The 17,684-nt window shown below is 39.3% G+C and overlaps 1 protein-coding gene across 2 annotated transcripts in view; it reads left to right on the top strand.

The window, feature by feature from the left end:
- The window catches only part of nfat5b (nuclear factor of activated T cells 5b), a 192,870-nt gene that overhangs the window by 134,838 nt on the left and 40,348 nt on the right, over window positions 1-17,684 (top strand). For both annotated transcript variants that reach the window (XM_059993108.1, XM_059993107.1), the window contains exons 6-7: window positions 4,273-4,445; window positions 14,266-14,400. In XM_059993108.1, the coding sequence (XP_059849091.1) occupies window positions 4,273-4,445; window positions 14,266-14,400 (308 nt within the window). The remainder of the gene's footprint in view (window positions 1-4,272; window positions 4,446-14,265; window positions 14,401-17,684) is intronic.

Raw genomic sequence — 17,684 nt, 5'->3', positions numbered from 1 at the left:
CTGCGCATTCAGAGTGCCCTTCATATCCTTGCTACTCAATCTTGTTCACTCTAGAAAAGTACTGTTTCAGTAGTTGATAGAATATGATCAGCATCAGTCATCAGTTTCGTTTTTTGTTATCTAAACTCATGCTAACAAACGTCATGGGGTATGGATTCAAGGCTGAGGTCATCCAAGACAACTTTCTACCTTTATACTATTACGCTGCCTTTTATATCTTGAGAAAGGACTTTATGAAGGATCTCACATGTTCATATGATTCTTTTAGTACAACAACATGCTGTTGCTTGAGTAAAAAGATGAACACAAAGTCCCAGATGCTCTGGTGAGAATTATGGATAAGCTGGGCAGGGAATAAGACCATAAGATATAGGAGCAGAAGTAGGCCATTTGGCCTATCGAGTCTGCTTCACCACTCAGTCATGGGCTGATCCCATTCTTCTAGTCATCCCCATACCCTTGATGCCCTGGCGAATCAAGAACCTATCCATCTCTGCCTTAAATACACCCAGTGACTTGGTCTCCACAGCTGTTTGTGGCAACAAATTCCACAGACTTACTACCCTCTGAATAAAGTAATTTCTCTGCATCTCTGTTCTAAATGGATGTCCTTCAATCCTGAAGTCATGCCCTCTTGTCCGAGACTCCCCTACCTTGGGAAATAACTTTGCCATATCTAATCTGTTCAGGCCTTTTAACATTTAGAATGTTTCTATGAGATTCCCCCTTATTCTCCTGAACTCCATGGAATACAGCCCAAGAGCTGCCAGATGTTCCTCATAAGGTAACCCTTTCATTCCTGGAATCATTCTCATGAATTTTCTCTGAACCCTATCCAATGTCAGTATATCCTTTCTAAAAGAAGGAGCCCAAAACTGCATGCCATACTCCCAAGTGTGGTCTCATGAGTACTTTATAGAACCTGAACATCACATCCCTGCTCTTATATTCTATACCTCTAGAAATGAATGCCTTCTTCACCACCGACTCAACCTGGAGGTTAACCTGTAGGGTATCCTGCACAAAGACTCCTAAGTCCCTTTGCATCTCTGCATTTTGAATTCTCTTCCTATTTAAATAATAGTCTGCCTGTTAGTTCTTCCACCAAAGTGCATGACCATACATTTTCCAACATTGTATTTCAATGAACCTGCCATGTCCAAATCCAATGTCATGATCAATGCATGGTGATCTTCCAGTTTTATTACTGTGTTTTTTTCCAGATGAGAGGCCTTGGTATAACTGGCCACATCCCTGTGGGTCTGCAATGATGTACGTGACAAGAATAGCATGTTTTCTGCTTGTTAGATTTTTATGGCAATCAGATGGTTTCATGATCTCCACTAGTTTTTAAAATTGAATTTAAATTCTTCAGATGCCATGGTGGATTTGAACAACAGAGGCTGTGGATAACGTCCAATAATTAACCAGTTTGTCAGCTTTTCCTGTTATTATCTAAGCGGAATGAACCATTCATATTCCTGCACTTCACACTGAATTTGATATGTCCTTAGTTTTAAATTCATTATCAAGCCATTATATTCTTTTCTGATATTTTAAACATTTTTCCCCCTGATTCTAGGTCCTTCACTACTTGCAACCATTATGCTGGAAATTCTCAGCAGGTTAGACTGCATCTTTGCTGAGAGAAATAGTTAATAATTCAGACCAATGCCCTACATGAGAGCTCATAAAGTTATAGGTTTTAAGTTGTTTGGGGGTGGAGGTGGAGGGCTCCAAGGACAAAGGCAATGCTTGTGAAATGGTGGAGACCAAGAGAGCTAAATTATATGTGGCAATAGTGCTGGCTGAAAAAGTGTAATGATGGCTTCTTAATCCTGATGACTTGTTTGACTGAAATGTAAGACAAAGTCAGCTAGCATTTGTAGTGAGAGGAAACCAGTGGTTTGAGTATCTCAGAACCTGATGATCTCCTGGGATTTTAACGTACAAGTCTTTCAAATTTACAGAGAATGGTACAAAAAAAAAACAAACATCCAGTGAGGCACAGTTCTGTGGGTGAAAACATCTTGTCAATGAGAGAGGTCAGAGGAGAATTGCCAGATTCATTCAACTTGACAGGGATGTGACTGTAGCTCAAGTAACTATACATTATAACGGTGTTATGCAGAAGAGAACCTCTGAATGCATAGCACATTGAACCTTGAATTAGATGCACTGTAGCAGCAGATGACCGCGAACGTATCTAATAAAATGACTACTGAATGTATTTCAATGCAAAGTTCTAAGTAAATTTATTATCAAAGTACCTATGTCACCATATACAGCCCTGAGATTCATTTTCTTGCAGCCATACTCAATAAATCCAACAACCAATAATAGAATCAATGAAAGAACACACCCAACATAGTAGACAACATAAAAGAATGCTATTTTTGCTGATGCAGTCAGTGCTGGCTTCAGAGCAATCTCATTTTTCCAGTAATCTTTTCTACCCAAATTCCCACCAACTATGCCCAGGATCTACTATGTGCCCAGCTGCAACTTACAAAGTCCTATTAATTTAGCATTCAGCATGCAAGTTGGAAGAGACTGCAACAGGGATTATATGTAAACATCCCACAGACTGATACAGAGGTCCTGATCCTGATTCACAGGAGCTATGAGGCAGCTGCTCCACTACTGTGCTGTCTTCTAAGAAGCCAGTAACAGAGAATTCAGGGTAGGAGTGGGATGACGAATTAAAGTCACAGGCAACTGGATGCCCATGTTCCCTCTGAACATACTAAATGAGATACTCAGAGATGATGACATCTAGGAACCAGAAGCAGCTCACCATTACCATTGCTGACCCCTTAATTATAACTTGTGCATGTTGTCCTAGCTTCACCTTCCTGAAGTCCATGATCAGGTCTTCGGTCTTACTTTTGTTGAGTACAAGGTTTTTAATATACCACTCAACCAACCTATCTTTTCCACTATGTCTACCTCCTTGTCGCCATCTGAGATTTTATAAACAGTAGAGGTATAATCTGCGAATTTATAAATGGCGTTTGAACTATGCTTAGTCACACAGTCGTGATGAGTGGGGAGAGATTAGTGCTATGGGCTAAGCATGTATCTTTGAGGTGTGCATATTTTAATTGTCAGGAGGCGATATCATAAATCCACACTGACTGTGCTATCTCAATGAGGAAATCGATGATCCAGTTGCAGAGGGAGGTACAGAAGCCGAGGTTTAGAAGCTTTGTGATATGTAGTGAGAAGATGATGCTTTTGCTGTTGTCTAAGTGCTCCAAAGCGAGTGGAGAGTCCAGTGAGATAGATCTACAGTGGGCACAGTTGCAGAGATAGGCCAATTGCAGCAGATCCAATCATGTCCAACCTCTCAAAGCACATCATTACAGTAAATGTGAGTACTATTGACCGGTAGTCACTGAGGCAGCTCACACAGTTTTCCTGGGCACCAGTATGATTGATGCCCTTTTGAAACAGCTGAGAACCTTAGACAACCGGTGTGAGAAGTTGAAGTTGTACATAAATACTCCAATCAATTGGTTGGCACAGGTTTTCAGTATCCATCCAGATACACCATCAAGGCCTGATGCCTTACAAGGGTTCACGGTCTTGAAAGATATTCTGATGTTGGCTGCCGAGACAGAGATCACAGATTCATAGGATGCTGTGGGGATTCACGTAGCTACATAAAAAATATGTTGAGCCAGTTTTTTTTAATGTATCAGAACAAACCAGTTCTGCTGTCCATCTGTAATATTAACCTAGTTTTTCTTTCTGCACAGATGCTGCCAAATCTTCTAAGCATATCCAAAGTGAAAGGGGACCTTGGATCTCAAACAACAGCTTCATTGTTTTACATGCCTTTTCTGTGTGTTTTCTTTCTTTCTAACGGTCCACGTTAATTTATTAACCAGCAGAATTAGCTTGTCACCTTATAAAAGATATTTATTTTGAACTTTCAATCCCCCCCCACCTTCTGCAACTTAAAACTAACTTGTTTTCTCATTTTCTACTTCTGTTGAAGACTCTTCAACCTGAAATGTTAACTCTGTTTCTCTTTCCACAGATGCAGACTGATCTCCTGAGTGATCCGAGAATTTTCTGTTTTAATTTGTCTTTCCAACATCTGTTTATAAGATAATTTAAAACATCATAATAAGGACTTTAATAAATACAAATTGGTTATTTTTAAATGCAAATTGTGCTGCTCTAAATAGGGAGCCATGAATGAAATTATTGATGAGTTATAGCACAGTTGCTATTAACTTCATAACTGTTTTATTTTGCTTCTAGTGTTGACTGTGTTGGAATTCTAAAGCTAAGGAATGCTGATGTTGAAGCACGTATTGGTGTTGCAGGATCCAAAAAGAAAAGCACTCGTGCACGGTTGGTATTTCGAGTAAATATTGTTCGTGCTGATGGGTCTACTTTAACACTGCAGACGCCTTCATCATCCATCCTCTGCAGTGAGTAGTATTTTCAAAATGATTTTTTTTAATGGACAGCTAATTGCCTGCCATTAAATGGATTCAAGCATCATGCTTGGGAATCATAGTTGATAAACTATTAATAAGCATTCACCCACTGACAGTTTGCTCTTTTTGAGAGAGAAAATTGTATTCAGAAATGTGTATGTTGTTTAGATTGAAGTTATCCAAATTCATTTTGCCTCTGAAGAAACTACATGATAATTTCTATGTAAAATCAATTTATTCACAGAATTGAATAGGACACTTCCATTAAAGATCAACATGCCTGCACTCTAGTTAACATCAGGCATGGATGCAATGATGTCACAAGTATAGTACTACACATTTAATCCTCTACTCAGTGAAATCATACTTAAAATTTGAGGAGAACAACTGTCACATGACAGTCACATCAGCTGAAATTCCCAGTGAGATACAAATTCAAGGATTTCCAAGGTGACCTTCAATGATTTGATCACAGCATCTAACAGTCTCTTCTTGGAACGCATAAAATGTTTTTAAAATCAAAATTTATCTTATCTCCATGGGGTTAGTCTGTGGTTGCCTTCTAAGGTCTGACCACCTTATCTGCAATTAGGGAGGCAAGTCAAGTCAAGTCACATTTTATTGTCATTTTGACCATAACCATAATGTTTGACATAACATTTTTACAGTACACAGCAAAAACAAGATGACGTTTTTCAGGACATGAAACAGTACAAAAACTACACTAAACTATGTAAGAACAACACAGAAAACAAACTACACTAGACTATAGACCTACCCAGGACTGTATACAGTGCACAAAACAGTACAGGCATTACAATAAATAATAAACAAGACAATAGGCATGGTAGAGGGCAGTAAGTTGTTGTCAGTTCAGGCTTGGGGGAAGAAACTGTTACATAGTCTGGTTATGAGAGCCTGAATGCTTCGGTGCCTTTTCCCAGATGGAACGATGGAGAAGAGTTTATATGAGGAGTGTGTGCTTTTAATGCTGTTTGCTTTGCAGATGCAGCGTGTAGTGTAAATGTCTGTAATGGCGGGAAGAGAGACCCTGATGATCTTCTCAGCTGACCTCACTATCTGTTGCAGGGTCTTGCGATCCGAGATGAGGCAATTTCCAAACCAGGCAGTGATGCAGCTGCTCAGGATACTCTAAATACAACCCCTGTAGAATGTGATGAGGATGGGGGGGTGGGGGTGTGGTGGGAGATGGACTTCCCTCAGCTTTCGCAGAAAGTAGAGACACTGTTGGGCTCTCTTTGCTATGGAGCTGGTGTTGAGGGACCAGGGGAGATTCTTCACCAGGTGAACATCAAGAACTTTGGTATTCTTAACGATCTCTACTGAGGAGCCGTCGATGTTCAGCGGAGAGCAGTTGCTCCATGCCCTAGCTGGGCAGTAGCTGGACACCAGTGAGTTTTCAGACATTTCCCGGGAAAACATATACTTACCATCTTATCAAAATCAGAATTAATATCACAGGCTTATGTTGTGAAATTTTTTTGTTTTGCTGCAGCAATTATAGTGGATTACAATAACAATGATAAGAAAACCTATAAATACAATACAATAAAAAGTATATACAGTTGCAAGAAGTTTGTGAACCCTTTGCAATTACCTGGTTTTCTGCCTTAATTACTCATAAAATGTGATCTGAGTCACAATAATAGAGAAGCACAATCTGCCTAAACTAATAACACACAAGCAATTGTACTACTTAAACAATCAAAGTCTAGGTTCAAAAAATGTATGTGAACTTCTGGAGTATTGCTTTTGACAGAGGCTATTTGGAGTCAGCTGTTGCAATCAATCAGATGAAATTGCAAGTGTGGGTTGTAGAATTACCCTGCCCTATTTAAAGACACACTAAGTCAGATTACTGACAAAGCCTGCTCTTCTTAATCATTATAACTTTCAGAGGACCTTTGAAGAACAATTATAGAGATGAATGAAGCTGAAACAGGCTACAAAAGCATTTCTAAAGACCTGAGTCTTCATCAGTCCACAGTAAGCGAAATTGTCCACAAATGGAGGAAATTCAGTACTGTTGCTTCTCTCCCTTGAAGTCTGTGTCTTGCAAAGATCACACCAAGAGCATAATGTGCAGTGCTGCAGGAGGTGAAAAAGAACCCAAGAGTAACAGCAGAAGACCTGCAGAAATCTCTAGAACTCTTTACTCATGTGTCCACTATAAGAAAAACACTGAAAAGAAAGGTTTTTGTGGAAGGACACCACAGAGGAAACCACTGCTCTTCAAAAAAAATAACTGCTGTATGTCTCATATTTTCAAAACACCATCTGGAGGTTTCACAACGCTTCTGGGGACAATGTTCTGTGGACAGATGAGACAAAAGTTGAACTTTATTAGCAGAAATTCACACTGCTATGTTTGGAGGAAGAAAGGCACTGCACACCAATACCAAAAACTCATCCCAACTGTGAAACATGGTGGAAGGACTATCATGATTTGGGGCTGCTTTGCTGCTTCAGTGCCTGGACTGCTTGCAAATATGGAGGGAACAATTAATGCAAAATTCTATCAAAACATTTTACAGGAGAATGTCAGGGTAGTGGTCTGTCACTTGAAGCTTAATAGAAGTTGGATGATATTACAAGAGAATGTTGCAAAATGATGTAATTCAACAATGGTTTAAAAAGAAGAGAATTTGTGTTTTGGAATGGCCAAGTCAGAGTCCAGAGCTTAACCCAATAGAAATGCTATGGCATGACCTGAAGAGGGCTTTCAACCCAGAAATATTGATCAACTGAAACAGTTTTATATGGAGAAATGGTATAAAGCTCCTCTTCGCTGTTGTGCAAATCTGATCAGCAGCTACAGGAAATGTTTGATGGCGGTATTGCTGCTAAAGGAGATTATAGCAATCATTCTCATATTTCTAACCTGGACTGTGAATGATTAAACAATGAGTTCAATAAAGACATGAAAAGTACAATTGTTCATGTATTATTAGTTTTGGCAGGTTGTGTTTGTCCATTATTGTGACTTAGATGAAGATCAGACGCATTTTATGAGTAATTAATACAGAAAACCAGTAATTGCAAAGGGTTCACAAACTTTTTCTTGCAATTTGTACATAATAAATATAAATTAATTAAGTAGTGCAAAAAGAGAACAAAAATAGTGAAGTAGTGTTCAAGGATTCATTGTCCATCCAAAAATCTGATAGCAGAGAAGAAGCTGTACCTGAAATGTGTATGTCGTCAGACTCCTGCAACAATTCCTCAATGGTAGAAACGATAAGAGAGCATGTCCTGTGTGGTTGAGTCCTTAACGATGGATGGCTCCTTTTTGAGGCATCGCTTTTTGAAGGTGTGCTGGATGCTGGGAACGCTAGTGCCATGGAGGTGGCTGAGTTTATAACTTTCTACAGCTTTTTTTGATCCTGTGCAGTGGCCCCTCCATAATAGACAGTGGTGCAACCAGTTAGAACGCTCACCACGGTACATCTGTAAAAATTTGCGAGTGTCTTTGGTGACATAGTAAGTCTCCTCAAACTCCTACAGCTGCAGTTGTCCCTTCTTTACAATTGCATCAATATGTTCAGAAATATTAACATCTGGAACTTGAAATTATTCACTCTTTCTGCTGCTGATTCCTTAATGAGGACTGGTGTGTGTTCCTTAGACTTCCACTTCCTGAAGTCCACAATCAGTTCCTTGGTCTTATTGACATTGATTGCAAGGTTGTTATGACACCACTCAACCAGCTGATCTATCTCATGCCTGTCACCATCTGAAATTCTGGCAACAAAAGTTGTGTCATCAGCAAATTTATAGATGGCGTTTGAGCCATGCCCAGCCACACAGGCGTGGGCATAGAGAGAGTAGAGGAGTGGGCTAATTACACATCCTTGAGTGTGCCAGTATTGGTTGACAGCAAGGAGATGATGATATTTCCTAATCTCACTGGCTGTGGTCTCCCAGGGAGGAACTCAAGGATTCAGTTGCTGATGGAGTTACAAAGGCCCAAGTTGTGGAGCTTGTTGATTAAACTGAGTGCATGATTTTGTTGAATGCTGAGTTGTAATTGATTAACAGCAGGCTCATTGAAGTGTTGCTATTGTCCAAGTTATTCAAGAACAAGTGAAGAGCCAGTGAGGTTGCATCCACTGTAGACCTATAGACTACATTTTAAAACTAATGTGTGGTATGAAAGTGCCAAAGCATAATTTTGGAATGTGGTAACTAGAAAGGAAAAAAAAAATCACAGCTATGATGGTTAATTTGTAATCATTTATTACATAGTTTAATAGTTGTGAAAGTTGAATATCATTTTCACAACGTACATTAAGGAGTTTGATAACAACATTGTTTCATGTATTTCCAAAGAACCTGTCTGCTTTCCATTGATCTCCAGTGTGCCATAAATGGATTCTTCCTGACTCCATCCCAATATTGTCCTTCTCCATCCATTGTAAATTACTCATAAGTGATGAAGATTATGTAGAAGACACATAATGGTAACTTAGGCTGTTGAATGGCACAGTTGTAGAAGTTGTACCTTGTATGTGAAGGAGGATAGTGCATCTGATGGCAGTGGATAATCAGGATACAAATGACAAATCTAGATTGTTATAACCAATTACAATGATAACACTTCCTCAGTCAGGCCCAGAATTTTTCTGTAATTCTAGCATGTTTTCCTTTGATTTTCCACTGAATTCCTCCATTATTATTATTCTTCCAAATGTTTACTTCCCTCAAATGCCCATTTTATTGTACATGTATCTAATAGTTAGGTTCAAGTTTATTATTATCTGACTCTGTGTGTGTGTGTGTGTGTGTGTGTGTGTGTGTATATATATACACACACATACATACACAATCTTCTCCGTGGATTGTCACCTTGTTGTGGTGCAGAGGCTTGTGTGGACCTGAGATCCCAGGAGCCATGCTGTCTGCAGCTATGCTCCTGGTAGGGTCACCGATGGCAGTAAGGTTGAGGTCCCTGACAAAGAACAATCCAACCAAGACCTCAATGGTGGAAGAGGCGGACGAAGTTACTTTGAAATCAACGGCTGTGAAGGCAGATGAAGGCTGCGACAAATCCATCAGCTCCAATCATCGTGGTTTCCATGTCATTGGAATCAGTTGGTTGATTTGTGAAGTATCGTGTGTTTCTTGGAGTGCAACATCAAGTACACGTTAAACAAATACACGCATAGGCGTCTTCGCTCTGTGACGGAACGAAGATCATCATCCTCGACCTCGAGGGATAGCACGATGACGACAACAACCAAACAAATCAACATTCCTCCAGAACACAAAATTTCACTGTTGATTAGTTCCAGAGTGACTTCTTGAGTCATAGATTCAAGCAGCACAAACACAGCCTTTGAGAATATTTTGCTCAAACCAATCATTCACCTCAATCCCAGTTTTCTTCTTGTTTTCCCATTGAATACCTGATTCAGTTGCCACCCATCTGTATCGAGCAATTTACTGTAGCCAGTTAACCTGCCATCTAAAACATCAGTAGCCTGTGCAAAGAAACCCAAGGTCTTGGGAGAAAATATATGGACTCGCCCAAGATGAGGATCGGATGCTGATCTCTGGAGCTGTGAGGCATTAGTACACACCATTGTGTCACCCACTGCCTTATACCACAGCCAGTATGTTCCCAGAAAATATAAACGTATTGTATCTCTTTGCACCAATATAGATTTTCCAGTAATCATGTCTTTTGTAATGAAGAAGGTGGTGGCTGACATCTTGTTGTGGATAAAACAAGTTTTAAGCTGCAGAGAAATGGGAGAGGATTAGATTAGACAAATAGTCAAGGTCTGTGACAGGATGAAGGGTGGGAGAAATGGATTGATCAAAGTGAGACTAAAGCAGCTGAGAGAAAGTGGTGAAGGTTTGTGAACACCAAATGTTGCCTCTGGAGCTTACATAAAAGGAGATGAAAGAAATTTGAAAAGACTAAAACAGTAAAATGACTAAAAATCTTCAATGCAGAAGATATGAGATACAACACTATTTGAAATTCTTGAAGTCAGTTTGAGCTTCTAAAGCTATAGAATGCATTAAGAAAAACAATAATGTCCTGAAGAAGGGTCTCGGCCCGAAACTTCAACAGTGCTTGTCCTTATAGATGCTGCCTGGCCTGCTGTGTTCCACCAGCATTTTGTGTATGTTGTTTGAATTTCCAGTATCTGCAGATTTCCTCATGTTTGCTCTTTAAAAACAATTATGTGCTGTTTCTCAGGCCTACACTGAGCTTCATTGAAATAATGTAGAAGGTTGAAGACGGATCAGAGTGAAACTTGGATGTAGAGTTAAGATGTCAGGCATTGAGTTACCCTTGCAAGGTAAATGGAGCAATATTGGAGACTACTTTGAATACATTATACTAATGTAGAGGAAATTAGGTAGTGGCTTGAGCTGGAAAGAGTGGTTGTGTCTTTGAAGAGAGGAAAGGCAGAGAGAAAAATGTAAATATTGCATCTCCTGAAGTTGCATAGAGAGCAAGAAACTGGCAACATGAATGGACTCCTCACAGAAAAAACACTGAGTTTGTAGGCTTGTAGCAGATGTTTATTGCTAATCCATCCCCAAAGTGCAACTTTCCCTTTCAGTTAGTACATTTAAGCACTTATTAAAAACAATTCTTTACAAACCACTCTATCCCTAATTTTTCTATAGGGGAAATAAACCAGAAGAAATGCATTTTCCTGTTTGAAAAGAGAAAGATTAGAGATATTTTGCATAATGTAAAGTTTTTTAAATAATTCTGCAAGAAAATTGTTTTTGGATTGGCAGTTGCTCATTTATCAAAATAATTAACAAGTTTAATTTCATATTCAAGTTCAAAGCTCTGATCCACAAAGAAGGTAGACAATCGTAAATTTATTTCCTTGGGAGATCAAACATTGTAGTTGATTTAGATTAATGAAACAAAAGCTACTGCTCTTCCAGGTGAGCACACACTGAGTATAACAGCAGCAAACATGAGAAAGTCTCTTCAGAGTTAACCCCCCCCCCCCCCAACCCATAAGGCTGTGAGCCCAGACAACATCCCAGGCTGAGTACTCAGAATGTGCACACCAGCTCACTGATGTCTTCAACAACATCTTCAGCATTTTACTCATCCCCACATGCTTCAAATAAGCCATCATTATCCCTGTATCGAAGAACTGTACAGCTTCAGAACTACATAATGACTAACTTCATCCCTGCACACTGAACACTAACCAATCTGCTTACTGGTAGAGCCACTGTATGATGTATGACATCACGCCTAAAATGTCTTTGTGTGTCATGCACCTGACTGTGATACACCTAGAAAACAAAGACACATGTCAGAATGCGCTTCCTGAATTTTAGTTCGGCATTCAACATTATTGCCCCACAGACCTTGGTGAACAAACTGTCACTCCTCAGTCTAAATACACTGCTGTCCAATGCAACTGGCTGTTGGACTTCCCAATCAACAAATCTCTCTCCCCATCATCCTCAACTCAGGCACCCCCGCAAGGCTATGTGTTGAGCCCACTGCTATATACTCTGCGCACACGTGACTGCATAGCCAAGCACTTGAGCAATTAACATTGTCAAGTTTGCCAATGACCTGACAGTGGTAGGGCTTATCACCAACAATGACAATATGGCCTACAGAGAGGAGGTGGAAGAGCTTAAGGCCTGGTTCTAGGCAAATTACCTCTTCCTCAGTGTTTACAAGAGTAAGGAGATGGTTATTGATTCTGGAAAATCTGCATCACTCACCCCGTCTTCACGGTGGAAACTGAGCTGTTTCAAGCTCCTAGAAGCGCACATCTGACATAAGCTCTCATGGTCCCAGAACACACCCTAAACAATCAAGAAAGCATATCAACGCCTCTTTCTGTGGAGGCTGAAGAGATCTGGCCGATGCACATCCAGTGCTCACAATCGTTTACAGATGTGCAGTGGAGAGCATTCTAACATACTGCATCACGGTGGTGCCGAAACAGCACTGCAGCGGGCAGGAGTGCTCGATGACCAGTAGTTCGAACTGCCCAATGCATTAACTGGCACCAACCTAGCCAATATATACAGAAAGGTGGCAGAGAAAGACCAGCAATATAATGAAGGGTGCCAGTCATCCAGTTTATGGATGGTTTGTACAACTCGAGGGATGAGGCTGAGTTGCATCCACCAGGCTGATCAACACCTCTATCCATTACCCCACCCCCCAGCACCACTACATGAACATAATCTAGAGTCATTTCAGATACAATCATTCTGTGTATATAACATTTTATATAACAGTTACTTATACATTGTTTTATAAGATTGTTTTTATATTTATATTTATTGTGTTTTTTAATGCTGTATCAGATTTGGAATAGCAATCATTTTGTTCTCCTTTACACATACTGAGTAATGACAATAAACCATCTTGAAAAGGAAACAGTTTTAATTATTAATCAATCACAGCTGTTTCTTTTCATATAATAACATAAATCATAAACCTGTATTTTGCATTGGAAGTAAAAGTGAAACCATGTAATAGTGTTTGTTAAATGTTAACTAAATAATTTTTCCACAGCAGTGTACCTGGAATAAAACACAGTGCATGCCTTTGGAATTTAAGTATTTTAATTAACGACTGTAGGCATTACAATTTATTTATGAGAGGAAGAAACATGATTTCCCTTAGGCTATTTGCATTTGCTACTTGTAGATGGATGCTCAAGACAAGTAGTGAAAATTAATCATCAATCCCCCATGACAAGTTTAATTTTTTCCAATAAATGAATTGTTAGCTAAAATGCAAAATAGTATGTTCTTTCTGTGAGGCAGAACCAACGTGAGTTGCCTGTCATGTAAGTTTAAGAATTGAATTGCAATAAACTTGCAGTTTGTTGTGTTTCTTATGTCATAACTGTGTAACAAAAATTTACTTTTCCCAATATTTATAAGGACTTTTAAAATGCACATAATATTTTGCTTTTCAGTATGAGGAAAGTATCTAATTTTATGTTTATTTAACCTTGCAATTACAAGAATAATTCATAACTGTGAAGCTATAACTCAGCAGAACATACACATCTACACTATTGACTTTACTCTGTGTACACAGCCTTGCTCACTTCTGCTTGTTTACATATGGACTCCCAGTGTATGTGTGTGTAAATCATTATTTACACATGTATACACAGAGGTGCACCAGTTAATTGATCAGTTTTCTCAGGATCAATAAAGTATGTCTGTCTGTTTGTCTGTTCTACAAGTTACAAATGCTCAAAATATTCAATAGAACATACTTTTGTCTCTTTACTATCAAATATTTTTGACATAACATGGAAGTTTGTGCAGTTTTTATTTTAATTGAATATACGTTTTGTTTCTGTTGTCTTGTTTTCTGTAATTTGATAAAGCAGGATATTTTGTCCATTCTGTGGACTTAGTTGGCTGCATTGCATGACCTTGAATTGCAGTTAGTTTGTCCCATTACTCACAAGTTCCTAATTAGCTGATATTTGGTTTTGAGTTCCACTTATTCCCAAAGCAATTTATTTTTTTTAAAAAGTTGACAAAGGAATTAAATTTCAAACATATCAAAAAAAGGAAGAAAATGTTTAGCAGGTCCTTGTATACTTAGTATACATGTAAAGTTAAAATATAATAATTTGCTCAATGCTTTTGTGTAGACTTTTAGTTTAGAAATTATTGATCAATTTAAGCACTTCGATCTTTGACTGTTACATCACAAAATCTTTCTATGTTCATACTATCTTAAAACGTATGTATTCATGTAGTATTTTCATAAATTAGAAGCTGACTTTGTGTTTAATTTTAATTAAAGCCCAACCAGCTGGAGCACCTGAGATATTGAAAAAAAGCCTTAATACTTGCACAGTGAAAGGAGGTGAAGATTTATTTCTGATTGGAAAAAACTTTTTGAAAGGCACGAAGGTTATTTTTCAGGAAAATAATTCCGGTAAGATGATGTTCTGAAGCATATAGTTAATTAATCTGACATTACAAGTATCTACCAGACTCTATATGTATATTTTGAATGTGATTAGTAGTATACTCCATGTCATATTAAGTGGTTTGATTGAGAAGCATTAACTGTCTTTTTAAAACAAATCTCTATCTCCAAGCATATTGGTAACATTGTATAAACGTTTCAGCAACTGCAATTATGATATTATGGCAGGCGTTAATTTAAATTAAAATGCTTCTATCTAGTGCAAACAAAACATTAATCACGTGACATTATTGTTTATATCTAAATTGCCTTATGGGGCATCATGGAAAACAAGCCAACCCTTTAAGCCTGTGCATTTAGCTTTAGAACAGTAAGGAACATACCTTCAGTAATTTTGAAGTAAACCATGAATCCATATATGTAAGTTTTACTCAGAATGAGTGGTTCCTATTTCTGTCATTACAAAATGTTCAAAATGAAGCCTGCAAAACAAACAATAAGCCGTACTCCTTAAATTCAAATTTTTGGAGAAGTTGTTCCCAGCTAAAGTTGCTCTGCTGTTCTATTGAGAAATAAATATAGCAGTAAAATTGATAAACTGCTGCACAATATCACACTGCATGCAACAAGATATTTACAATAAAAACCTAACATGACCTGCATGTTATCTTGCAGATCTGTGCAGGTACTTAATTTATTTTTAGTTTTTTTTAAATGGAATTCAGAGGCTTTTTGAGCCATTAATGAATCCAGTCTAGAATTTATTTGCAGAATGTGAACAACACTGAGTTAATCTTTTCCTTAAACTCCCTCTCTCCAACAAGTGTTGCACTCATGGCATGAAAAGAGTCAAGTAATTGATTTACCAGAAAATAGGTAATGATAATTTTATGATTATTTCTATATATCTGATCAAATAATCAAAGGTATAATAATGTTGTCTTATTTGAAATGCTTTCAGGTGCACTAGTTTCATATGTTCATGTGAAGCAAATTAAAATTGTAAGCTTTTGGCTCCATGTGATTCTAAGTCAGGTTTATAATCAGTTTGTATTTGAATGAATGATAAATTGAGAATAAAACAAGAAATGTGTGTTCATTGGTAACATTGCTTTTACAGATTGAATTGGTCAATGATACATTTATCTTAAAATTTCCAAAAACAAATACAGTGATGTTTGCATTGTACCTTATCAGACTGCAGTATCTCAGTGCACACAAAGATTTTTTCTCTGAGGTACAAGGGTTCTGCTGACATAGACAAACACAGTAACCACTCTAAACCTGCAAGATATGGTAAACAGCAATAGACTTAATCTACTTTTATGATTTAGTTGAAGAAGAGCAAACTCTTACTTTCCTGAAATAATAATTTTGGGATCTTTATACACTAAAAGGAATGGAACAAACCAATCATCTTCATTTAATACTTTATGTGAAGGATAGATTTTTTAATAGTAACATCACTCTCCATGTTGCTATAAGACAGAATTCCACGATATTCTGAATTAGAAGAGTACGAAAAATTATCACCTTCTTGAGTGAATAAGTTCCCCTTCATGTTCCCCTTAAACATTTTACCTTTTACCCTTAACCTATGATCTCCAGTTGTTGTCTCAGGCAACGTCAGTGGAAAAACGCTGCATGCATATATCCTATCTGTATTTCTCACTATTTTGTATACCTCTTTTTGCTTGCTGCTCTCTCAAAACTTTTTTGATCTTTTCTGCCAAATTCCATCCTATTCTTCACATACAAACAAGCTGGAGGAACTCAGCAGGTTGGGCAGTATCCGTGGAAACGAGCAGTCAACATTTCGGGCAGAGACCCTTCATCAGGACTGAAGAAGGAGGGGGTAGGGGCCCTATAAAGAAGGTAGGGGGAGGGTGGGAAGGAGAAGGCTGGTAGGTGCCAGGTGAAAAACCAATCAGAGGAATGATCAAGGGATGGGGGAGGGGAAGCAGGGAGAGGATAGGCAGGAAAGGTGAAGAAGGAATGTAAGGAGAAAGCACTATGGGTAGTAGAAGAAGGCAGAATCATGAGAGAGGCAATAAGCAGCAGGAAGAGGAGGCAGAGGGAAAGTGGGATGGGGGAAGGGAGAGGGTGGGAATTACCGGAAGTTGGAGAATTTGATGTTCATGCCAAGGGGCTGGAGACTACCCAGACGGTATATGAAGTGTTGCTCCTCCAACCTGAGTTTGGCCTCATAATGGCAGTAGAGGAGGCCATGTATGGATATAGCTGAATGGGAATGTGAAGCAGAGTTGAAGTGGGTGGCAACCGGGAAATCCTGTGGCAGATGGAGTGGAGATGCTCGACGAAGCTGTCCCCCAATCTGCATCAGGTCTCACCAATGTAGAGAAGGCCTCACTGGGAGCACTGGATGCAACAGATGACCCCAACAGACTCACAAGTGAAGAGTTGCCTCACCTGTAAGGACTGTTTGGGGCCCTGAATGGTGGTAAGAGAGTAGGTGTAGGGACAGGTGTAGCACTTACACTTGCAGGGAATGTACCAGGTGGGAGATCTGTGGGGAGGGATGTGTGGACCAGGCAGTTGCGGATGGAATGATCCCTGCCAAAAGTGGAGAGGGGTAGAGAGGGAAAGATGTGCTTAGTGGTGGGGTCCTGTTGAAGGTGGCGGAAGTTGCGGAGGATAATATGCTGGATCCGGAGGCTAGTGGGGTGGTAGGTGAGGACAAGTGGAACACAGTCCCTGTTGTGGTGATGGGAGGATGGGGTGGAGATGGACTGTCCACTGACATTTTCTATAAACCCACTGATTCTCATAACTATCTTGACTATACCTCTTCCCACCCTGCCAAATGTAAAGGTGCTATTCCCTATTCCCAGTTCTTCCGTCTCTGCTGCATCTGCTCCCAGGATGAGGCTTTCCATTCCAGGATATCTCAAATGTCCTCTTTCTTTAAGAATAGTGGTTTCCCTTCTGCCGTCATCATTGATGCCCTCACCCGCATCTCCTCCATTTCCCGCTCTTCGGCCCTCACCCCATCCGTCACCACAACAGGGACCATATTCCCCTTGTCCTCACCTACCACCCCACCAGCCTCCGGATCCAGCATATTATGGTCTGCAACTTACACCACTTTCAACAGGACCCCACCACTAAGCACATCTTTCCCTCTCTACCCATCTCCACTTTTGGCAGGGATTGTTCCATCCATGACTGCCTGGTCCACACATCCTTCCCCACAGATCCACCTGGTATATTCCCTGCAAGCATAGGTGCTACACCTGTCCCTACACCTACTCTCTTACCACCATTCAGGG

Source organism: Hypanus sabinus, chromosome 17, assembly GCF_030144855.1.
Source record: "Hypanus sabinus isolate sHypSab1 chromosome 17, sHypSab1.hap1, whole genome shotgun sequence".
NCBI lineage: Eukaryota > Metazoa > Chordata > Chondrichthyes > Myliobatiformes > Dasyatidae > Hypanus > Hypanus sabinus.
This window is presented reverse-complemented; position numbering and strand designations above follow the sequence as displayed.